Below are 26087 nucleotides of genomic sequence, written 5' to 3' on the forward strand. Positions count from 1 at the left end.
TGCTGCTTCAAATGACGTTTTTCAACTTCATTGCTATAAATGTAACTGTGAATAGAGCAATGAATTAATTTCATAAATGGCCATGTTTCTTTAAATTTGTCCCCAAGTGGATCACTTATTCTATACGCAGCAGATATCCCCTCAGTGATTGCACTTATATGGTTTCCCTTAGGGTCATGATTTATGTTAAAGAAGTCACATGTTTAAAATGTCACTGACACATCTTTCCTTTAGAGGCTCACACAACATAATTATTTCTTGCATCTTATTATTAAAACAGAATCTAGAATTTATAACCTGAGAATTTCTAGGCAAAGGTATAGCACTTGGGAATTGCATCTGTCTCTCATTATAATCTCTCCTATGGTTTTCCCTGCCTCCTCTTTTACCACCCAAGCTCAAAGGAGCCTTTTGATCCAACCACATAATTTACAAAATAATACAAAAGTGCAGAGGAACAATTGATTAATTTCACTGAGGCAAGTGTTAGAAAATTTTCTATTTGCACCAGACCTCAAAATGAGTTAAAAATCTGAGGCAGAGAATCCCATGAGCATTTAAGAGGAACTAGGGGATAGATTTTGTACAAGAGAGTCAGAAAAGGGGCTTGGCTGTTGAACGAATGTCTAGCAGAATAGAGGGTGACCCTTAGAGGCAGAAACACCTTGCTTCCAGTGTGACTTGCTGTTTGTTAGATTTATGACCCTTGAAATCATTCAAGTTCCTCTTTGTCAAAGAGGAGACAGTAATGTAGGTTGTGCAAAGTATTGAGGGAATGTCATAACACAACATGTAACTGTGGTGGCTGGCTCAAGTAAGGTATTCAAAGGAATTAGTTTCCTTCTGCCTATCTTTATTCCACATGAGGAGTTTATACATTAGGTAATAGAGTAGTCATGAAGATTTAAAATCAGAGGAGTGATTTAGACTATAGAGACCAAATTTTAGCTTTAAAGAAATGGGTCTAGTAACACAGTCAAGAATGGGCAAAGTGAAGGAATGTATGAGCTGAAAGTTTTTGAAAACTGTTTAACATTATGGCCCCTAGGTGTATTTTAAGCCATATTTGTGGTACTTTGTGATGAGTGGCCAATAGGAAACATTCACTTATCTTTTGCCCCAGCAAATTGTGGTTGTACAAAACTCCCAACTAACCATCTCCTTCTTACCAAACCATCTCCTGTCCTCTCTACAAAATTATCTCTGTCCTTTTTCTAAGCAGACTGTGAATTTATGGCCTAAATGGCAGGGCTATATCTTAATTTTTTTAGTGTATCTGTGAATGCATCTTTCCCCAGACTCAAAGTAAGAAGAAGGGTCCTCCATCCAACACCTGCATATAGTAATTCTCTGACACAACACAACTGTCTCTCCAGGCTCTAATTCCTGACCCTTTTATATCCTCCCAAGGATAAGGGGCCAAAAAGTCAAGAACTAGCTTTTGACTGCCCCCCAAAATTTTGCATCATGGTCAAGCTTCTGATATATTCTATCTTGGCACTTCAGCCAAACCTTCCATTTTATCAGCCCTGATCTGATAATTTTGAAAAGAAAAAAAAAGTGGAAGATTTGGGCTTTTTCTAGAGAAAAGTGAATTTAAAATATACAATTATAATCTTAGTAAGAAAAATAGTAAGTTCTTAAAATATTCCACTTTGTCAGTTTGAAAAAAAACTTTTCATGGAAATTCTTTCGTAAGCTAAAATACATGATTTTTCTTTTATTTAGGTGATACAGAGAGACGTTTTGCTTGTTCTAGCCAAGGATACCCCAAAGAGAATGAAATAATCAAGTTGTTTCTTTCCACAGAAAACTTGGTAAAGACCACTAATAGCCTGTATTATAACCCTTCGTATTCCTTTTAAGTCCATGTGTAAAACCAATAGCAGTACTCTTCAAACACCCTCTACTTGAGAAACAGAAATACTATATAATTGTTTCTATCCTTTAAATTCCATGTCCAATTGGATCTGGTAAAATTTTCACTCAATCATTGTGCATCCTGGGTGGTTCTGTTTGGTGATGGTTGTTGTTATTTTTAAATAATGCTTCTTCCCTCCCTTCTTAATTTTAAGATCAGCTGTAACAATCTTTATTTTTTATGGAGCTGATTTATTCTTTTGAAGTTTGACAAAGGTGGCCTGTTAGAGAAAGAAAATTCCCTCACATGACCCTGGGAAAGAACCTTTTCCTTGTATAACAAATACCACATTGTAGTTGTCACTTTGGGGAAGGGATAAGATGATCCTTTGACTCAAATAATGGGGATTTAAAAAAAAAAGAAAGAAACAACAAAATAAAATAAAGCTTAGTATTAAGAAATCTATGCGGCAAATAAATACTAACAAAAGCAAATTATTTTTAAAAATGCATAGATTGTCTAAAAATCTATGATAAATACAATAAAGATGAAGAAAAGCATTCTATAAACACAAATACATTTATCCCTAAGTCTGCTTTAAATTAGACCACAGTTCTTCTTGACATGCCAAATTTATATTTAAGTTTTATACTTAAGATTCTTGTGAAGTGCATGCCCTTTGAGTCAAAAGTGTCTTTCTTATTTGTGATTATATATTATGGAAAAGGTTTGGGCATTAGAGAAAGACAAATTTACAAAGCTGGGTTGTGGTCTGTGTGCCCTTGGAGCAGGTTATCTAACCTTTCTGACTTTTTTTTTTCTTGACAGCCTTTTTTTTTCCTTAAAGAAATACAACATACTTTTTGAATAGTTGGGCGTAGTAGTTCTACTAATGGCATTATTAGAAACGATAGCTAACATTTATAAAGCCTTTCCTCAGGAAGTCTAATTAACCAAAAAAGTGTTTATATGTTTATAAAGTATTTATATGTATCAGGCATTTTTCAAAGTGTTTAATGTTCATTATGAAATTTGGTCTTCACATTTGATTTTCCTTGAGGTGAGAAAATGCTACTGTTCTTGCCCCTGATGACTCTGTTAAAAAAAAAAAAATCACACTTCCCTCCTGCACTCCCAAGCTCCCTTCCCTACTTCATTCTTATAATTGGTTCTTTATTTGACTTGTCCCCACCCCTCCATCCTTCTACTACTTCACCCATCACTCCATCCATCCAGTTTGTCTCCCTGCTAATACCCATTAACATGTAAATTCCATGATAACAGGAATTTTTGTGTTTCAGGTTTTGTTTCACTTCTATTATTCCCAGTAACACCGCCCTCATAGTTGGGGCTTAGTAGACATTTTTGAAATAAATACGTTTGCCCATTTTTTAGATAGGGAAACTAAAATTCAAATAGAGAACTTGCCCAAAGTGTTCTCAACAACTAGGGGATCAGAGATAAAGCTCTTAGTATCCATCTCATACAAGTTTTTTGGTAAAATTCATCATTCACAACTGCTGCATTTTCACATTCCCTTATAAAACTGGGAAACAGTCAATGAAAATGCTATAAGATGAACTTTGCTTTTTACATTTGCTTCCTTTTTTATTTTGATGCAAAATGACTTTAATAAAACCATATTTACTACTGTGATGGCAAAACCAGGCCTAGTTGTAAAGTGAAATGATAAGAATGTTATAGTGAAAAATTGGTGCCTGCGGAAAGAGCTCCCCTCCTTTTCTGTCAGCCTTTCCTCAGGAAGTCTAATTAACCAAAGCCCCTACCTTTTGGATTGTAAATAACTACCCCTAGGAGTCTGACTACTCCCTTTTGAGTATAAACACCCAGTTAGAGCCTTCAGAAAAAAAAAATAATAATAAAATAAGTCTTTATGTTGGCCAAATGCAGTGGTGCACACCTAGAATCCCAGCAACTGGGGAGACTGAGACAGGAGGATCGAAAGTTCAAAGACAGCCTTGGCAACTTAGCGAGATCCTAAGCGACTTAGTGAAACCCTGTCTCAAAATACAAAATAAAAAGGGCTGGGGAGGTAGTTCAGTGGTAGAGTGCCCCTGTGTTCAATCCCCAGTACCAAAACATAAAAATAAAAATACATCTTTAGCTAATTGATATTTGAATTACATTTATTGGACATTTGACTGAACAGAAATAAACGCTGCCCTGATAAATAACAACAATAGCAAAGAAAGAAACAAGGCTAGAGATTTATCGACAGTTTCCCCCTTAAAAACACTTCTCGCTAGAACCTCCACTACCACACACCCCTCCCCTGCATGCTCATGGCCTTCTATCGTGTAGGGTAGAAATTTTATGGCACTGGATAGACTATAAATATTGTGAGAAGCTGTGGGTGGAGCTCAGGATTTGGAGTTTGATCTCTGGGCCTGCGGTAGTTCTCCCATCCTCCAAGTGCAGTTGCCCGCTTCTTGTTTCCCACAGCACTACATGTGAGAGCCTGCAGTTTTGATTTTATGTTTATTAAGTGTGAAAACTTTTTTCCCATTTTTATGGCAGAAAAGATTATAGTAAGAATGAATTAAAGCTTATGACACATATTATTACTGAGTTCTGAAGATAAATGTTTTAAAACACAAGTTTAAAAATAGATTTTTTAGCTAAAAATGGGAATTACTAAAGATGGAAGTCTTTAGAAGCAATTACTTTTCACAGATTTCTCCTCACTTTTAAATGAATGTAATGTGCTTCTCTCCATCAAATTGTCATTACTTGTTTGTTTATTTACTTACTTATTTATTTTCCTAAAGATAATCCAGTGTTTTTTCCAAGCTGAAAATGAGAACCTTTCAAAGGAAATGCTGAGTATATTCACATCAGGAGGACTGGCTCCCAGCTTGGGAATCATAAATAGTACATATCATGGCATCTTCCACTTCAATTTAACTTTGGTAATTATGTTTTATTTTTATTTTGTTTCATGCTATATGTTTTGCTTTAAATAGCGATAAACATTTACAGAAATTAGAAGAAAATGCTTATTTATTTTTACTATTTACCTACATATTTTTCATTTCTTTTGCTCTTCATTCTTTTCTGTGGATACAAGTTGCCATCTGCTATCATTTTCCTTCAGCCTGAAGAACGTCTTTTAGAATTTTTACAGTATTGACCTACTGACAATGAATTCATTCTCTGGGGTTTTTTAACCCCCTGAAGATGTCTTTATTTCACCTTCATTTTAGAAACAACTTTATTGAGAGATAATTCACATGCCATACAATTCACCTATTTAAAGTATATTTATTTGGTTTTCATAATATTAATAGTTGTACAACTACTATTTCTACATAATCCCCAAACATTTTCATCACTCCAAAAAGACAACTCAGTCACTCCCCATTCTCCCTCCACTCCTCATGGCCTAAGTAATCACTCTTCTACTTTGTCTCTATAGATGAGCTTATTCTGAACATTTCATGCAAATGAATATAATATGTAGTGTTTGTGACTGCATCTTTCAGTTTGCATAATTTGTTCGAGGTCTATGTGTGTTGTGGCATATATTAGTACTTCATTCTTTTTTATTTTATTTTTTAATTTTTTATACCTTTATTTTATTTATTTATTTTTATGTGGTGCTGAGGATTGAACCCAGGGCCTCGCACATGCTAGGCAAGCGCTCTATCACTGAGCCACAACCCCAGCTCCTCATTCTTTTTTATGGTCAAGTAATATTTTATTGTATAGATACCACACGGGTTGCTTCTGGTTTGGGGCTCTAATGAACTAAGCTGCTATGAACATTCATGTATAAGTTTTCATGAGAAATACATTTTTATTTCTCTTGGATCAGTAAGTAGGAACAAAATTGTTGGGTCATATGCTAACTCTATATTTGACTGTTTTGAGAAACTGCTAAAATTATTTCTGAAGTACTGTTTTATATTCCACTTCTGCTTATTAGATTCCAACTTCTCCACAAGCTTACCAATACTTGTTAAAATCTGTCTTTTTTGTAAGTATAAAGTGCTATTTCATTATGGTTTGATTTGTATTTCCCTAATGACAACTGATGTTGAGTACCATTTCATATGCTTATCGGCCATTTGAGTATCTTTTTTGGGGAAGTAGCTACTCATATTCTTTGCCCACTTTTAATTGGGTTATTGGTCTTTCTATGGTTGGGTTGCAAACATTCTTTGTGTATAGATACAGATCCCCCATTAGACATGATTTGCAAGCATTTGCTTCCATTCCATGGTTTGTCTTTTGATACGTGAAACATGGTGAAAGTTTATTTCCTTTTATCTTTTTATCAAGTCTATTTTATCTGCTTTTTCTATTATTGCTCGTGTATTTTGAGTCATAGGTAGAAAAACATTGTCTGATCCAAGGTTCTAAATATTTACCCCTCTATTTTCTTCCAGGAGTTTTATAGTTTTAACTTTTAGCTTTGAGTCTTTGATCCATTTTAAGTTTATTTTTTTATACAGTGTGAGGTAGGAATCTGTGTTCATTCTCTGGCATGTAGATGTCTAGCTTTCCTAGCACTGTTTGTTTAAAAGGTTATCATATTTTCCCTATTGAATTATTTTGGCAACTTATTATTTTATTAGTTGACCATAAATATGAAGATTTATTTATGGATTCTCAATTCTATTGCATTTATTTGTGTGTCTATCTTTATGCTAGCACTATGCTGTCTTGATATTGTTGGTTTGTATTGAATTTTGAAATCAGGAAGCATAAGCTCTCTGATTTTGTTCTTCTTTTCCAAGATTATTTTTGCTAGTCTGGGTCTCCTTTGAGATTACATATGAATTTTAGAATAAGCTTGTCATTTCTACAAAACAGACTGCTAGGATCCTGATAAAGATTGTATTGAATCTGCAGATAAATTAATAACATTAAGTCTTTCAAACCATGGACATAGGATCTCTTTCCATTTGTTTGTATTTTGTTTAATTTCTTTCAATAATGTTTTATAGTTTTCAAGAATATAAGTTTTATACCACTGTTCAATTTATTCCTAATAGTTCATTTTTTTTGTATATTTGTCTTGTAGTTTACAATCTTGCTGAACTCATTTTGAGTTCAAATTAATTTTTAATGGTCACCTGAATTTTTGGAGCATAGTTTTGTCACATATACACCTTCTGGTTTGCCTTAATTTTCTTTCAGCATTCTGAAAATGTCATTCTAATTGCCTGACACATTGTTTCTGAATGAGAAGTTATCCGTTGATTTTATTATAGTCTTTGGTTCCAATGTATCATTTTTCTCTGGATATTTTTAAGATTTACTCTTTTTATTTACCCAATTGGGGCTATCTTAGTTAAAATTTCAAAACCTTCCAGCCATTATTTCTCAAAAAAAAAAAAAAAAAAAAGTCTCTGCCTATTTTTCTGTCTTTTTTCCTCTAGGATTTCAGTTATGCCCATTTTCAAACACATGTTATTATCCCACTAGTCTCTAAAACTGTTTATGTTCTTTAATCTAATTTCCCTTTTCTCTTTTTTTATTTTAACTGATACATAAAAATATAAATATTAAAAAAATTATAGATCTTAATGGAGTTGTATATGCCATGAGGTGTTTTCAATGTATGTATATATTATGTAATGTTGAGATCAGATTAAACATACTATCTCCTCAAAAATTTATCATTTCTTTATAATGAAGACATTCAAATCTTTTTTTTTTACTTTTTAAACATTTAGTACGTTAATATTATCTATAGATCTATAGTGTCCCTACTGTGTTCCTTTTTAAAAATATTGGGTAGTTTCAATTACTGGTTTGCTAAGTTCACTTATTTTTTCTCTTTCCACCTTGAGTCTGCTTTTGAATCTGTCTAGTAAATATTGTGTATCAGTTCTTATATTTTTAACCTTATTTTTCCATTTGAGTTTATTTACGTGTATTTTTATTTCTGTTGCAATTCTCTATCCATCCATCATTAGAACAACATTTTGCTCTTACATTCCAAATGCTCTGCAACTCCATCTCTGTCTACTTTATCAAGACAATATGCTTCAACTTTGTGCTACCTGAACTCTGCTGTATGGTATTCCAATGTGTGACTGTATTATCATATGTGACTGATTAAATTCTAATCTTAAAACAACAATGATGTAAAAATATCAAAACTATTGAAGATAATATCACACGTCATTTCATTCATATGAACATAATGTAGGAAAATTCCCTAAGTGAAATTGATAGATAAAGGATACATGTATTTAGATATTTTTTTCTTTAATTTTCTTTTTTAAAAGATAGTATAGACCAGGCATGGTGGTAAATGACTATAATCCCATCTGGAAGTGGGAGGAACTAAGGCAAGAAGATTTCAAGTTCAAAGCCAGCCTTAGCAATTTAATGAGACATTGTTTAAAAATAAAAAAGGGCTGGGGTAGAACACCACTGGGCCTAATCCTCAGTACCAAAAAACGGGGAGATGCAGTATAGAATATGCCAAAATAAGTTTTATTATTAACATTGTAAAATATTGTCTTCTTCATTCAAGTACAGTGATCGGGTTTTCTGGCTAATTGATATTCCTAGAGGAAACATCACAGGAAATACAGGTAAGAGTAATCTGAATGAATTCTTTTACTCATGGATCTGAGTTACCAAATTTAGCAAATAAAAACATTTGATATGGGGGAAGGGGATGTAGCTCAGTTGGTAGAGTTCTTGCCTAGTATGCACAAGGTTCTGGGTTCAATCCCCAGCACCACCAAAAATGAATAAATTTTTAAAAATATATTTTAAAAATTATTCATTATCTTATATAGTAAATGACCCATGTAGCATCTGGGACATACTAAAACTTTATATATATATTATATATATATTCATATATATGCACATATTCATATACATATGCACACACACATATATATTTTTAGTTGTCAATGGACCTTTATTTAATTTATTTATATGTTGTGCTGAGAACTAAATCCAGTGCCTCACAAATGCTAGGCAAGCACTCTACCACTGAGCCATAACCTCAGCCCCTAAAACTTCTCTTTTATCTGAAATTCAAATTTAACTGTGCTTCTATATTTTATGTAGCAATCTTATTATAGATTGATTTTTCTAACATACATAACACTTATATTAGTGTTTAAAGTAAACTCATTTTCTAGAAGTTAGAAATTATAATATTGAGAAATTTGAGCATAAATAATTTTATCAAAATTAAATCAGCCTGGGGCTGGGGTTGTAGCTCAGTGGTAGAGCTTTTGCCTAGCACATGTGAAAGCATTGGATTTGATCCTCAGCATTATATAAAAATAAATAAATAAAATATAGGTATTGAGTCCATCTACAGCTTAAAAAAATTAAGTTAATCTTAAAATATTATAGGCTATAATATAATGTATTGCTTTATTGTATAATCTACTATTAAGCATTATGTAGGAGTACAACATTATATACTACTATATATACCTGGAAAGAAAGAAAGAAATTCTAGGAGTTATGAATATTGAGTACTAGAGGACTAAATTGGTAGAACTTTCAGCATAAGACATATTCCCACAGACTAAAATGGTGGAAAGTTTATTGTTTTAATATAGTAGGTACAAGAAATATAAACTGACTTAATTTCATGTAAGGAAAAAAGAAGGAATTTATTTTAGTCATGGAAACAAAGACAAAACTGCAGCCACTAAATGATCAATAGAGGAAAGGGAACAGGGGGTAGAAAGAGGGAAGGGGAAGGAGAGGTATTGGGGTCTCAATTAGAACAAGATATATTCCATGCTTTTATAATTATGTCAAAATGGATTCTGCTGTCATGTATAACTAAAAATAACCAATGAAAACAAAAAATAAATAAACAAACTGCAGCCACACTATAGGAAGGAATTAGAAATAAGAAATGGAAAATCCTCAAGCACCCAGGGAATACTTTCACCCTGACTCTCTTATATATATTTTCTGTAAATCTGTATTTTCTTTCTTTGCAGACTGGCTTTCTAAAGCTACCTCACTTCTGTTGAATTTTTATATATTTTTTCTAAAGGCCAGCCCAATTCTAAATTCTCAGGAGAATATATTCAGTTGGTTCACTGTTTATTTAGTTTCTTCTTGTGTGACAATTAAATATGGAAGGCCAATCTCGCTAGGTATGGGAATAGACTGCTGTTACGGTTTGGATATGAGGTGTCCCCCAGAAACTTCTCCGTTAATGCAGCAGTGTTTGGAGGTGAAATGAGTTGACTGTGAGAGCTGTAACCTAATCAGTTTATCCTAGTTTAAATTGACTGGAAGGTTGTAACTGTAGACAGGTGAGGCACAGCTGGAGGAAGTAGGTTGCTGGAGCTAAGCCCTGGAAGAATGCATCTGCCCTATGGCTTGCTCCCCCATGCTCACTGCCCTCCCCCCCCACCCCCACCCCCCCCTCTCTCTCACACACACACACACACACACACACTGTCAGTGCTTCTCCACCACGTTCTCCTGCCATGATGTGCTAGTCTCACTTTGGGCCCAGAGCAATGAAGTTGGCCCACCATGAACTAAACCTGTGAACCATAAGCCAAAATGAACTTTTCCTTCTCTAAGTTGTTCTTGTCTGGAATCTTGGTGACGGTGACGGAAACCTAACTAACACAACTGTGTCCTACATGGTGAAAGTAAGAGAAGGTAAGAATAGAGCAGAGAAATAGAAAAGATTCTATAGATAAGGAAATGTTAAATATAAAAGTCCACAGCAGAAGCTCCATGCTGCTAAGTTCTGATATGGATCTTATCACTATCTTTACCTTTATTCTTCTCATTTTTAAAAAACCAATTGTATGGACTGGGATTGTGGCTCAGTGGTGGAGTGCTTTCCTCACACACGTGAGGCCCTGGGTTCAATTCTCCGCACCAAATAAATAAACAAATGAATAAAAATAAAGATATTGTCTCCACCTACAACTAAAAAAAACTAATGGTATTATTGGAACTTTCTGTGATTGTTTTTGCAAGACATTCATATTGAAAATTGTACCCTTTTTAAAGATGTACTAGCTCTCATTAGTATAAAGACAGAATATTATGTAAGTACTTGGGCATCATATTGACATTGACAAAGTAGTGGAGATCACATTAGTTTTACTTCTATTTTTATTTACAAAATTTAATTTCAAAATGCATTAATTCTGAAGTCACCCAGACAGAAACAAAGGTGACCTGAGAATATAAGAATTTGTATAAAAAGACCAAATAAACTGGACATGGTGACGCATGCCTATAATCCTAGCCACTCCAGCACCTGAGTCAGGATGATTGTAAGTTTGGAGATCACGTGGGCAACTTAGAAAGACCCTGTCTAAAACAAAAGTCATAAAAGGACTGGGGTATAGCTCAGTAGAAGAGCATTTGCCTAGCATATGCACGGGTTGGATCCCCAGCACTGAAAAAAATAAGGGGAGGGAGTGGGGACAAAAAAAAAAGACCAAATATATTCTGACTCTGCCACTCCTGACACAACTCCCAGAACTAAGTTAGTTTTTACAAAAAAAAAAAAAAATGTTCTAGTAATATAAAGGAAGCGCAGAAGGCGAGGGTCTATAATAATGTTTAAAAAAAAGAAAAGAAAAAAATGCTTAGAGGAAAAAAGGCCATTTTGCTCTCATTTTTCTTCCTTAATCATATCTTATTTACCACTATGCCTTGAATTTTGTATATTTTATACAGATACTCCCCAACTTATGAGGGGTTTACATCCAGATAGACCTATTGTAAGTACCTAAGCTACTGAGCTTCATTGCTGGGCAACACAGTTGTTCCCCTCACGATTACATAGCTGACTAGGATCTGCAGCTCAGCATCACAAGAGAGGATACTAACCTTGAAAACATAAAAACTCAAAATATGAAGTATGGGTTCTAATCAATGCATGTCATCTTTGCACCATCATAAAGCAGAAAACATTTCAAGTGAAACCATGGTTGGAGGCCATCTGTATGTGAAAAATCTTACGAGTAGTTTAAGTAAAGTCAACAGCAAAGGTAGCAACATACTCATCATAATAGTAGTAGAAACAGCAGGTAGCATTCACTGAATTATCATATGTCAGCACTGCTTTAAATACTTTGCTTGTATTAACTCGTTTGTTCCTCACTGTAGGAGTATACTCTTTGTAGGTACTCTTATTACCTCCATTTTTAAAAGATTTAACTGAAGTCAGTGGAGCCATATGGAGATTTAGTGATAACTAAAAAATAGTGAAAGCATTTTGAAATTTGAACTGCATATTGCTATTCAATATCAAGAGTTCCTTCTGGATTTACAGTGCACAATTTGCTCTTTTCTTTTTCATTTTAAAATAAGGCATATTTTACATTCAATAAAATATGCCCTTTTAGTGTCCAGTTCTGTGTTCTCACATATGTATACAGTTGTGTAATTACTACAATCAAAATATAGAACAGTTCTATCACCTGATAAAATTACTCCACCAGGGAGACGATTGATTTATTGGTTGATTACAGGTTAAGTAATTTTATTGCCTGATGGAACTGTCCTATATCCTGATTGTAGTTATTACATAATTGTATACAATTATGAAAATTCAGTCTTCCAGGTCCCATCAACCTCCCAACTGTTTTCTGTTCTTTTAGTTTTGCCTATTCCAGGGTCATAAAAATGGAAACATAGAATATATAACCTTTGAGTCTGGTTTCTTTCACTTAGCATAATTCATTGGAAATTCATCCGTGTTGTAGTTTCTTTCATTTTCTTACTGGATAGTATCCCATTATATGGATGCACCATAGTTAATTTTGTTGACAGGTATTGGTTTTCCCAGTTTGGGGCATTTATGAAAAAAGCTGCTATAAGCAATCTCATACATGTTTTGTTAACCTGAATATGATATTTTATTTTTTATTTTCTTGCCTCCACAAGAACACTTATTATATTATATATCAGTGTTATATTCATATATATGTATGTATGCATTTATACATATGAGTACGTACACATGTTCATATATTTTTTAAAAATTTTAGCCATTTAAATAGGAATGTAATGGAACTTAATTGTGATTTTAATTTGCATTTCCCTAATAACTAATGACATGGAGACTCTTTTAATGTGTGCTTATTTGCCATTTGGTGAAGTATTTATTCAAAATTTTTTTTAAAGTTTGTGATATTTTCTGGATACAAGTCTGTTATCAGATATGTGATTCACAAATATTTTCTCCCAGTCTCTAACTTTGTCTCTTCATTTCTTAAGAATGTCTTTTGAAGATCAGGGTTCTTAATTTTAATGAAACTTTGTTTATCAGATTTTTATTTTATGGATTGTACTTTTGGCATCACAGCTAAGAAATTTTTACCTAATCCACATTCACAAAGATGTTCTCCTTTACTTGCTTTCAAAGTTTACAGTTCTAGATTTTGTATGTAGGCCTATTACTCATTTTGAGTAAACTTGTATAAGTTTATAGACCAACATTAAAGTTTTTGGAATATAGATACCCAATTATTCTAGCACCATTGCTGTAAAAATGATTTTGTCTCCATTAAATTGCTATTTATTGGCAGTTTCTTCACTAATATCATGCTCTCTTTGTTACTTTAAGCCTCATAATAGATATTCTAAATAATGCTAGTCTTTTGCCTTTGATATTTTTCAAAATCATTTATTATAGTTCTTTTGCCTTTTCATATAAATTTTAGAATCAACTTGTCTAGTTCTACAAAAAAAATCTGGCTGTGATTTTTTTTAAATTTGTATTTCGTTGAATCAATAGATCAGTTTTAGGGAGAATTGTTGTATTACAACATTAGCTCTTCCAGTCTATGGATACAGTATGTCTTTCCATTTGTTTTCAAATGCTCTTCTTAAATGTGCCCTAGCTTCAGCCTCAGCCTTGACAGATGGGTACAGCTACTATAGCAGCCCCCAGGATAGAGCCACTGATGATGAATTCTCCAATCTCTACCCATTCTTTCATTTTAACACATCTGTGCTTTTATATTTGTAGATTTCAGCTGGGCAAGGTGGCACACACCTATAATCCCAACATCTTGGGAGGCTAAGGCAGGAGGATTGCAAGCTCAAAGCCAGCCTCAGCAAATTAGCAAGGCCCAAAGCAACTTAGCAAGATCCTAATATAAAAAGGGCTGGGGCGGGGCTGGGGTTTGACTCAGTGGTATAGAGCGCTTGCCTAGCATGTGTGAGGCACTGGATTCGATTCTCAGAACCCACATATAAATAAATGAAATAAAGGTCAATTGACAACTAAAGAATATTTTTTAAAAATTCACAACTAAATATGGCTCAGTGGTTGAGTGACCTGAGCTTAATCCCTGGTACCCCTCCCTCTGCAAAAAAAAGTAGATTTCCTTATAAATAGCATTTAATTTAGTCTAATCTGGAAATATAACTAATTTATATTTTAGACCATTTGCATTTAATGTAATTATTGACATATGAATAAAGACAGAAAAAAAGGGAAAAAGTAAAACAGAAGAGATGAAACAAATAGAAAACAACCTGCAAGATGGTAGATTTCAATTCATGTGAATTGCTTTTTATGATTACATTTTCTTTCTACTATTGGATTATTACTTATACCTTTAATTTTTTCATATTTACTCTAGGGTTTTATAATATACATTTTACTTAATTATCAACAGTTTTATTGATATATAATTCACATGTCATACAATTTGCTCACTTAAAGTATACAATCCATAAATTTGAGTATGTTCACAGAGTTGTATAATCATCCCCAAAATCAATTTTAGAACATTCTCATTATCCAAGAAAGAAACTCTATAACCACTAGCAGACATTCACAATTATTCTCCCTCCACTATCTATTCTCTCCTTTCAACCCTTTAGCCTTAGGCAATCACTTATCTACTTTCTATCTTTATGTATTTGCCTATTCTGGACTCCCAACCCACCTAGGTAAGTGTCATTTCATGTCTTTGACCAACATTTTCCTATCTTTCCTTACCCTCTAAACATCCAAGTTTCTGGTAACCACCATTCTATTCTGTACTTCTAAGAGATCAGCTCTTTCAGATTCCACACATGAGTGAGATTATGCATTTCTGTACCTGGCTTATTTCACTTAACATAATGTTCTCCAGGATTATGCATGTTGTCACAAATGACAATATTTGTTATGGCTGAAGAGTTTTCTATTGTGTACATATGTCACATTATCTTTATTCATTCATTCACAGATGGACAGTTAGGTTGATTCTATCTTTGCTATTGTGAATAGTGCTGCAATAAACATAGGAATGTAGATGTCTCTTCAATATATTGATTTTGTTTCCTCTGGACATATAACCAGTAGTGAGATTTCTGGATCACATAGTATTCTATTTTTAATGTAAACCTCCATACTGTTTTCCATAGTAGATTTATATTCCCATGACAATATTTAAGTTTTCCCATTCATTCACATTCTTGACAATACTTGTTATATTGTTTCTTTTTGTTAATGGCCATTTTAACAGATGTGAGGAAATTTCTCATTGTTTTTGATTTGCATTTCTCTTATAATTATACTTATTGGTCATCTTTTCATATACCAGTTTTCCATTTGTATGTCTTTTGATAAATGTCTTTTTCAGTTCCTTTGCCCATTTTTAAAATAGGTCATTTGTTTTCTTACTTTTAAATTATAATTCTTTTATCTTTGGGATGAATACCACTTGATATGGTGAATGATCTTTATAATGTGCTTTTGGATTTGTTTTTTTAGTATTTAAAAAATTTTTTATAGTTGTAGATGGACAGCATGCCTTTATTTGTTTGGTTTTTTTTTAATGTGGTGCTAATTAAGGATCAAACCCAGTGCCTCACACATGATAGGCAAGTGTTCTGCCACTGAGCTCCAGCTCCAGCCCCAGGTTTTATAGTATTTTGTCAAGGATTTTTTTACATTTATGTTTATCAAGGATGTTAGATTGAATTTTTTTCTTTTTGTTGAATCCTTGTCTGGTTTTGATATCAGAGAAATACTGGCCTTGTAGAATGAGTTTTGAATATTTCCTCCTCTTGAATTTCTTTTAGAAGAGCTGCTATTGGTTCTTCCTTAAATGTTTGGTAGAATTTAGTCATGAAGCTGTCAGGACCTGGACTTTTCTTTGATGGGTTCTTTTAAGGAATATACCACTTCACAAGATGGTCATAATTTGCTTTTTACCAACACACAACAACTCTAGAAGAAAAATCATAATCAAAAATATTAGTAATAGATTCATTGCTGTGATGGTAAGATCACTGCATAATTCTTTTTTTATTATTTTATCAGCAAAATGTTTGTAGGACAAAGTGGGAAACTTGACAGTCAAAGTGGTTGGAAAAGGAAAAGTTATCATTATTGGTGATGTTCATATATCCTTAAGTTTTACCAACATAACGTAAAATAGCTGAGTTTTGCCTTTTTATTTTAGATATTGCAGCTGTAGAAGAATGGTTAGTAAGGATAACTTTACATAAAGGATTAAATATTTATGCTACTGAGGGAACCTTATTGGATATCGTTCGAGGTAAGTGCCAACTGATAAAAGTAGAATGGAATTCATATATTCCTTCAACAGACTTTGATATCTTCTATACACCAGACTCTATGCTAAGTCCTAGATGACCACAACCCTGGAGGGGCTCTCAGCCTGATCTGAGATCTTCATAATGTTTTATGAATATGAAAATGTATATTTTACTGTAGCCATCTCAGAGGTCATTTTAAAGAATGGCTCTTAAAGTTAGGCTTTGCATCCTTTGGTGCATCTTAGGTATTGCTTGTAGCATTTCCTGTCAGTTGTCTGACAGGAAATTAATAGCACAAATTTAGAATTACCTATAGCATATAGCATAAGTTTAATATAAAAAAACACCTCAGTGTTGGATCTTGTCTTTTCTCACCTTTTTTGCTTTTATTATTTTAGTCCTGTTTTGATATGATGCTATGAAGACTGAAGTGTTAAAATAACTAAACACATTTTATGAAAAGTATCACCTGGGGGTCTTTAAAAAATAAGATGTCTAAACTCTATCATACAAAAATTAAAATATGCTCTCTACAGATAGAGTAAAGCATCTGTGATTTTAGGAAATCTTCCAACATTATTCTGATGTACGGTAAGGACTTGAAAACGACCTTAGACATATGAGTTGCATATGTGCCCAATAAATGTCTACAAACCTACTTAACCATAGTATTATTTGTAACAAGAAAAAAAAACTGGAAGCCACCTACATTTCCATAAATGAGGGGAAAGACAATACATGTTGGAATATTCTGTTAAAATGATATATAGACCCCATAAATATCATCAAGTACTGAACTCAAGCATTGAGTGAAAATCAAGTTGCAGAATACAGCAGGAGAATATTTATCAAAAATTTAGAAAATAGGGGATGGGGCCGGGGCACAGTAGTAGAGTACTCACCTAGCTCATGTGAGAGACTGGGTTCAATCCTCAGCATCATATAAAAATCAATCAATAAAAATAAGGTACTGTGTCCATCTACAACTAAAAAATATTTTTTAAAAATTCATAAAACAAAGCCATGCTAGATAATCTTCATGCATATGTATCTATCATATAAAATATAAACACATGGATCAGAAATATATATAGTAATTTTTTATACATTTGGGGATGACTTGAGAGTGGGACTGTGGAGAGGAACAGAGATATCTTCAATCTTATCTGTATTGTTTTATTTCTGTAACCAAGTGAAATTATCTAGGACTGGAGGTATATATCTCGGTGGTAGTGTTTGTCTAGCATGTTCAAAGCCATGGGTTTGATCCCTAGCACCCAACACACACTCATACAGAAATTAAAATATGTGAAAAAATAATGACAAAATGTTTTACTTTCTTGATTTTTTTCCCACAGTTTCTTTCCAAAATTAAAAAAAAATAGTCAATTAATAATTCAGTAGTAATTACAATCCTGACTTTGGGGACTCTGATAGTTGCTCTCTACAGATAGAGTAAAGCATCTGTGATTTTAGGAAATATATTCCATGCTACTTTTAGGTATTAAATACCAATCTAAAATTATTTCAATTTTTTTTAAAAAACAATCCTTAGAACAATTATAAAATAAAATAATTTTTCTACTGTCATGTATAATTAGAATAAGTAAAAAAATTAAATTACTACTATGAAAAAATATCAATTTTTTAAAAATCTGCAATATGAATTATTTCCATATTGAGATACACTGTATTAACATTTAACTTGTATTTGTTTTGAATGTACAGAAGTACTATGGCAGCAAAAACTTCACAAATTATAGATCTATGGATGCAGAAATGAGATTGATTTGCTTAAGGAATTGAAAGACCAGTGTTGCAGAAGCATAGAAAATGAAAGAGTGGTCAGTGCATGATGAGTTTAGAGACTGGCAGGGATCATAGTAAAAAGTGTGGACTTTATTCTAATTATACTGAAAAGCTATTAGAATGTGTTAAGCAAGAAAGTTATACAGTCTGACTTGTGCTTTAGAGAAGGTCCCTTTGGCTAGCTGCGTAGAAAATTGGCTCTTTGGGAAGAAAGGCAAGAACAGAACAAAGGCAAGGTTAGCAGCTGTCACAACAATCCACTTAGGAGATGGAGAGCTTGGATCCTTGTAGGTGTAGTGCAGGTGGAGAAAAGTGAAATCTTCAGTGCACACTTTGGAAGTACAGCCGAATGGCTTCCTAGTGGACAGCAATAAGGAATATGTATCGAGGATGAATCCTACATTTCTTACTCCAGTAATCAGGTAGAGGCTAATATCATTTACTGAACTGTTGAAGACATGGGGAAAACACTAGGAAGAAGGATCAGGGGAGGAAGGTAAAGGTTAGGTTAGAAATCTCATTCACTGTTAAATTCAAAAGAAATGTTGAAATTCTGTGTCTAACGCTTTTATTCAATGCAAACTCATACCACTCATCTTTTTTCTGTCTTCTATACTCCCAGCTCTAAACCACCATCACCAGTGGCCTTCATACCAGTCACATTTCTGTGTCTTTTTTAGCTTCTCAGCAGCAGTCAAAGCCTTTACTCACTCCCTGGTTCTTATAATGCTTAAAATTCAGCATCCGACTTTGAGGAGTTTGTATGCAAGTACGGAGGCACTGTCAACTAAGTACAGTCTTAGTTGTTCCAGATGTGAGCTTAAACCTCCCTGTCTTCTTAAGATTTGGATGTGAATGGCCGGCAAACACATAACCTCCTACACTCCAAAATGTCAGCTGCCTTACCCCCAAATTTCTTTAAATTCCTGAGTGCCTTACTAGGGAATGAGTTTAGTTATACTTTGTGTGTCTTTTCCTTCCCTGATGTACCTGAGCTACTCCCTAAGTCAACCTAGATGGATACATAGCTTCTTTTCTTGCTTTGCACAAAGTGAAAAAATACCACATATTGTCTTTGGGTTTGTAGCAGATTTTATTTAAAATGTATATTTTATTTAAAATTTACACTATAGAATATAAACAGCTAAAGAATTAATTATTAGATATCTCTGTTCTTCAAAGTCCTTTGACTATTTTTGAAATTCAGACAGCTGTACTTGTTCAAGTTGCCTAGGCTTAATTTTTATATACTCTTTTCTCATTTTTTTTCCTTCTCAGAAGTAAAATTCTTTTCTTCTGAAAATTTCTTCCTCCAAGATTTTTTTTACTTAATCTTAAAATTTTTTATTTATTTTATTTTTTTCTAATTAGTTATACATGACAGTAGAATGCATTTTGACACCTAATACATAAATGGAGTATAACTTCTTTTTTAAATATTTATTTCTTAGTTGTAGTTGGACACAATACCTTTATTTTATTTACTTATTTTTATGTGGTGCTGAGGATAAAAACCCAGGGCCTCACACATGCTAGGCAAGTGCTCTACACTGAGCCACAACCCCAGCCCAATGGAGTATAACTTCTTATTCTTCTGGTTATACATGATGTAGAATCACATGGGTTGTGTAATCATATATGTACATAGGGTAGTAATGTCTGATTCATTCTACTATCCTTCCTATCCTCATACCCCCTCCCCTCACTTCACTTCCTTCTGTCTAATCCACAGTACTTCTATTTTTCCTTAGCCCCCTCCCCACTATTGTGAATTAGCATCTGAATATCAGAGAAAACATTCAGCCTTTTGCTTTGGGGGATTGGCTTATTTGCTTAGCATGATATTCTCCAGCTTTATTCATTTACTGTCAAATACCATAATTTCATTCTTCTTTAGGGCTGAGTAATATTCCATTGTGTATATATACACCACAGTTTCTTTATCCATTCATCTGTTGAAAGGCACCTAGGTTGGTTCCATAGTTTAGCTATTCTGAGTTGAGCCGCTATAAACATTGATATGACTGAGTCACTGTAGTATGTTGATTTTAAGTCCTTTGGGTATAGACCAAGGGGATAGCTGAGTCAAATAATGGTTCCATTCCAAGTTTTCTGAGGAATCTCCATACTATTTCCATAGTGGTTACACCAATTTGCAGTCCCACCAGCAATGTATGAGTGTACCTTTTTCCCCACATCCCTGCCAACATTTATTGTTGCTTATATTCTTGATAATTGCCATTCGGACTAGAGTGAGATGAGTTTTCATTTGCATTACTCTAATTGCTAGAGATGTTGAACATTGTTTAATATGAAGTGCTTGTTCAGTTCCTTTGCCCATTTATTGATTGGGTTATTTGGTTTTTTTGGATTTTTTTTTTTTGTGTGTGTGTGTGTGTGTGTGTGTGTTAAGATTTTTGAGTTCTTTATATATCCTGGAAATTAATGCTGTATCTGAGGTGTTATGTGGTAAAGATTTTTTTCCCACTATATAGGCTCTCTCTTCACATTCTTGATTGTTTCCTTTGCTTTGAAGAAGCTTTTTAGCTTTATATCATCCCACTTATTGATTCTTGATTTTACTTCTTATGCTTTAGGAGTCTGACATGATGAAGAGTTGGCCTACTTTTTATTCTATTAGGCACAGTGTCTCTGTTTTAATGCTTAGGTCCTTGATCCACTTTGAGTTGAGTTTTGTGCAGAGGGAAAGATAGGGGTCTAATTTCATTTTGTTACATATGGTTTTCCAGTTTATCTAGCTCCATTTGTTGAAAAGGCTATCTTTTCTCCAGTGTATGTTTTTGGCACCTTTGTCTAGTATGAGATAACTATATTTGTGTGGGTTTGTCTCTGTATTTTCTATTCTGTTCCATTGGTCTACATGTCTATTTTGGTACCAATACCTTGCCATTTTTATTGCTATGGCTCTGTAGTATAGTTTAAGGTTTGGTATTGTGATGCTACCTGCTTCATTCTTCTTGCTGAGTATTTCTTTTGTTATTCTGGGTCTCTTGTGCTTTTCAAATGAATTTCATGATTGCTTTATCTAATTCTATGAAGAATGTCATTGGGATTTTAATAGGAATTGCATTAAATCTATATAGCACTTTAATTAATTAATATTGCTATTTTCACAATATTAATTCTGTCTGTCCAAGAGCATGGGATATCTTTCCATCTTCTAAGATCTTCTTCAAATTCTTTCTTTAGAGTTCTGTAGTGTTCATTAAATTATTATTTTTTGGAGGCTATTATGAATGGGGTAGTTTTCCTAATTTCTCTTTCAGTGGATTCATCATTGATGTATAGGAGCATGTTTGATTTATGGATATTGATTTATATCCTACTACTTTGCTGAATTCATTTATTAGTTCTAGAAGCTTTCTGGTGGAATTTTTTAGATCTTCTAAATATAGAATCATGTCATGGGCAAATAGTGATAGTTTTGAGTTCTTCTTTTCCAATTTGTATCCCTTTAATTTCTTTCATCTGTCTGATTGCTCTGGCTAGAGTTTCAAGGATGATATTGAATAGAAGTGGTAAAACAGGGCATCCCTGTCTTGTTCCAGTTGTTAGAGGGAATGCTTTCAATTTTTCTCCATTTAGAATTATGTTGGCTTTGGGCTTAGCATAGGTAGCTTTACAATGTTGAGGAATATTCCTACTAGTTTTTCTAGTGTTTTGAACATGAAGGGTGCTATATTTTATCAAATGCTTTCAGCTGTTGAGATGATCATATTATTATTATCTTTAAGTCTATTGATGTGATGAATTACATTTATTTATTCCTGTATGTTGAACCAACCTTGCATCTCTGGGATGAACCCCACTTTGTATGAAACTTGCCAGAATTTTTTCGAGAATTTTTGCATCTATGTTCATCAGGGATATTGGCCTGAAGTTTTCTTTCCTTGAGGTGTCTTTGTCTGGTTTTGGTATCAGATTAGCCTCATAGGATGAGTTTGGAAGGATTCCCTCCTTTTCTATTCCATGGAATAATTTGAGGAGTATTGGTGCTAATTCTCCTTTGAAGATCTTACAGAAATCATCTGAGAATCCAGCTGGTCCTGGGCTTTTCTTGATCGGTAGGCTTTTGATGGTGTCTCCTATTTCCTTGCTTGAAATTGATCTATTTAAATTGTGTATGTTCTTCTGATTCAGCTTGGGTAGGTCGTATGTCTCTAGAAATTTTCCAATGTCTTCAAAATGTTCTATTTTATTGGAGTATAAATTTTCAAAATAGTTTCTGATTATATTCTGTATTTCAGTATATCTGATGTGATATTTCCTTTCTCATCATGAATTTTAGTAATTTGAGTTTTCTTTCTCTCTTTGTTATTGTGGCTAAGGGTCATTTATTTATTTATTTATTAAGTCATTTATTCATTGACTTTCTATTCTTTTAATGAATGAGCTCAATGCAGTGAACTTTCCTCTAAGCACTGCCTTCATGGTGTCCCAGAGATTTTGATGTGTTATATCAGTGTTCTCATTTACCTCTAAGTATTTTTTTATTTAATCCCTGATTTCTTCTGCTATTTGTCATTCAATAGCATATTATTTAATCTCCAGGTGTTAGAATAGCTTCTATTTTTATTTTATTGTTTATATCTAACTTTATTCCACTGTGATCTGATAAAATGTAAGGTATTATCTCTATTTTTTGTATTTTCTAGGAGTTGTTTTGTGATATAAGATTTGGTCTACTTTAGAGAAGGATCATGTGCTGCTGAGAAGAAAGTGTATTTGCTCACTGATGGATGAAATATTCTATATGTGTCATTGATCTAAATTCTTGATTATATTATTTAGTTCTATAGTTTCTTTGTTTAGTTTTTTGGGGGGAGGATCTATATGGTAGTAAGAGCAGTGTATTAAAGTCACCCAGTATTATTGTTGTAGTCTATCTGATTCTTGAAATTAAGAAGGCTTTGTTTGATGTATGTAGATACTCCATTGTTTGGGCATAAGTATTTATAGTTGTTATGTCCTGCTGATTATAATTCTCTTAAGCAATATGAAATATCCTTCTTTGTCTCTTCTGATTAACTTTGGCTTAAAGTCCACTTTATCTGCTATGAGGATGGAAACCCCTGCTTGTTTATGATCTGTGTGAGTGATATGCTTTTTCCCATCTTTATATCTCTAGTCTGTGGATGTCTCTCCCTATGAGGTGAGTCTCTTGGAGACAGCATATTTTTGAGTCTTGTTTTTTAATCCAGTCTGCCAGTCTGTATCTTTTGATTGATGCATTTAGGTCATTAACATTCAGGGTTATTACTGAGATATGATTTGTATTCCTGGTCATTTTGGTTTATATCTGGGTTTTAATTTGATTTAGTTTCTCCTTTGGTTGACTATTCATTAGTGCAGTTCCTCCCTTTGCTTGTTTCTACTTTTTTTTTTTTTTTTCATCCTCATTGACTATTTTGTTGAAAATGTTCTGTAGTGTAGGCTTTCTGGTTGTGAATTCTTTTGAATTTTGTTTGTCATGAAAAGTTTTTATTTCATCTTCAAATATGAAGCTTAATTTTGCTGGATATAAAATTCTTGGTTGGTATCCATTTTCTTTCAGAGCTTGGTGTATGTTGTTTCAGGACCTCCTAGCTTTGAAGATCTGGGTTGAGGAAATCAGCTGAGATCCAAATTGGTTTCCCCCTATACATAATCTGATGGCCTTTAAAATTCTACCTTATTCTGTATGGTAGGCATTTTCATTATAATGTACCTTGATGCTGGTTTGTTCATTTGGGGTCCTATAAGCCTCTTGTGTTTGATTTTTTATTTTATTCTTTAGGTTTGGGAAATTTTATGATATTATTTCATTGAAAAGATTGTGCATTCCTTTGGTTTGTATCTCTGCACCTTCATCTATCCCGATAAATCTTAAATTTGGTCTTTTCATGGTATCCCATAATTCCTGGAATTTCTATTCATGGTTTCTTACCATCTTCTCTGTGTAGTCAACTTTATTTTGAAGATTACATATTTTGTATTCATTGCTTGAGGTTCTGTTTTCCAAGTGGTCTAGTCTGTTGGTGATGCTTTCCATTGAATTTTTTATTTTGTTATTGATTTCTTCATTTCAAGGTTTCTGCTTGATTTTTTTTAGAATCTTGATCTCTTCATTGAAATGATCTTTCTTTCACATCCTGAAATTTATCTCTGATTTTACATCCTTATATTGTCCTTTATGTCACAAATCAGTTTAACTATGTGCATTCTAAACTCCTTCTCTCAATTTCTTCTACTGTATTGTCAATGGATTCTATTGGTTTGTTTGGGGCCCTTTCCTACCTTATTTTTTGGGGGTTGTTTGTGTGTCTTCCCATCTAGCAATGTGGATCTACTGCAGTACAGTTTCTACTGTGTATATTTACAGTGTCTCTCCTTTAAGGGGGAGACCAATATTAACAGCACACAATGCAAACAATATACAGCCCTAACCCATAAAGCTTCTATTACGATGTCTACGGTTTTGTCACAATAAACAAAAATGATGTGCTCAATTATTGTCTACAATATAAACAGTGAGTTTGCAAAACGGTTACAATTTCAAATGGTGAACAAAGAGAGAACAGAAGTGGTACAGGATATGATGTTTATGAGGAAGGAGAAAAGAAGACAGAAGTAAAAAATTAAAGGAAGAGTGAAAGAAGAATTAATATATGATGGTTATTAGTAGAAGAAAAGAGAGAAAGAAAATCTAGGGAAACAGATAAGTGAGGGAGAAAATATCATAAAGTAAAATAAAAGAATACACAAAAAACTATAATGTACTATTCAGACATCCTGATCCTCAATAAACTGGTGCATGAAAAATACTTGTTTCAAAAATGGTAAAGATGTGAAAGAGAGAGAGAGAAAAAAAGATCTCAATGGAAAAATGGGACAATTGTTTCCATTGGAGTTCAAAAGTTTCTCAGCTTTCCTTCTCAGCCAATAGGTGGGATTGTCTGGAGTTTGATGGTAGCTCTACCTTCAGGATGGTGGGAGGGTTAGTCCTGGAGGCAGAACTCCTAGAGGCGGGGTATAGGCTAAGTTTGCTCCAGTATCTTTGCTGTATGCCAATTGGTCAGGAGATTTTACCTCACCAGGCCTTCCATGTTGGAAGACTGCACCCCACGAATCTCCTTCAAGGTTTCACCCATATGGAGCCAATTCTTAGCCCTTTACATCGCCTGTGGACCCCACAATTTCTGGTCTCTGATTTAGTCTCCAAACTCTATCTCTCCTTGATATAGATGAGGCAGGGCACCAAAGACAGCAGGAAACAGTTTTATTTGGCTGCAGCCAGGGTCAGAGGGTACAGCTTTCACTGTAATCAATTAATCCCCTGAATCCTGAGTTCAGATAAGTTTCATAACTTTATACCCAACATATAAGGGGAGGGACTCAGAAGTTCACAGTCTGCAGAAGTTCACATAAAAGCAATTTTTTTTTCACTGTTCTGGGCAAGTTAACCCTTTAAGGACAACACCTGAGAAGGGGAGAGCTTCTTCTTCCCTTTCTTTCCTCCCCCTGCCAACTTTACCATGGAACCCAGTTGGTAACTTCTTTTATCTTAGAAATGTAGACATCTCTGTGAAGTCCCAGCTCAAGGCCAGAGGCCTTGTTACAGAATGTATTTTTTCAATCACATTTTGCATTTGCAAACATACTTCTACAAACTACTATACTGGATAAATGTTTGTGAAAAAACAAGAAAAGGGGCATACAGCACCTGGAGTGCTGAATTCTTCCAGGCCAGTGGCCAAGTAAAATAGAGCAACAGGAAAATAGGAAGTTTACCTACATTGAACTCTTTTGTAGAGACTCTATTGCTGACAGTCCTAAAATCAATTATGGTGAAGATTTCTGGAGAAGCTTAGTTAAGATTTTCTGTGGAGGACTGGGTGCCACTACATTC

General features: G+C 33.8%; 1 protein-coding gene and 1 non-coding gene across 2 annotated transcripts in view; both read left to right on the forward strand.

Moving 5' to 3' along the window:
- Positions 1-26087, forward strand: part of Catsperb (cation channel sperm associated auxiliary subunit beta) — a 115524-nt gene that overhangs the window by 1761 nt on the left and 87676 nt on the right. The window contains exons 2-5 of the mRNA XM_027931486.2: positions 1729-1817; positions 4651-4791; positions 8373-8433; positions 16273-16368. Of these exons, the coding sequence (XP_027787287.2) occupies positions 1729-1817; positions 4651-4791; positions 8373-8433; positions 16273-16368 (387 nt within the window). The remainder of the gene's footprint in view (positions 1-1728; positions 1818-4650; positions 4792-8372; positions 8434-16272; positions 16369-26087) is intronic.
- On the forward strand, positions 8516-8588 carry Trnat-agu (transfer RNA threonine (anticodon AGU)). Its single transcript has one exon. It is a non-coding gene; the product is annotated as a tRNA-Thr (tRNA).

Source organism: Marmota flaviventris, chromosome 2 (genome assembly GCF_047511675.1).
Source record: "Marmota flaviventris isolate mMarFla1 chromosome 2, mMarFla1.hap1, whole genome shotgun sequence".
NCBI lineage: Eukaryota > Metazoa > Chordata > Mammalia > Rodentia > Sciuridae > Marmota > Marmota flaviventris.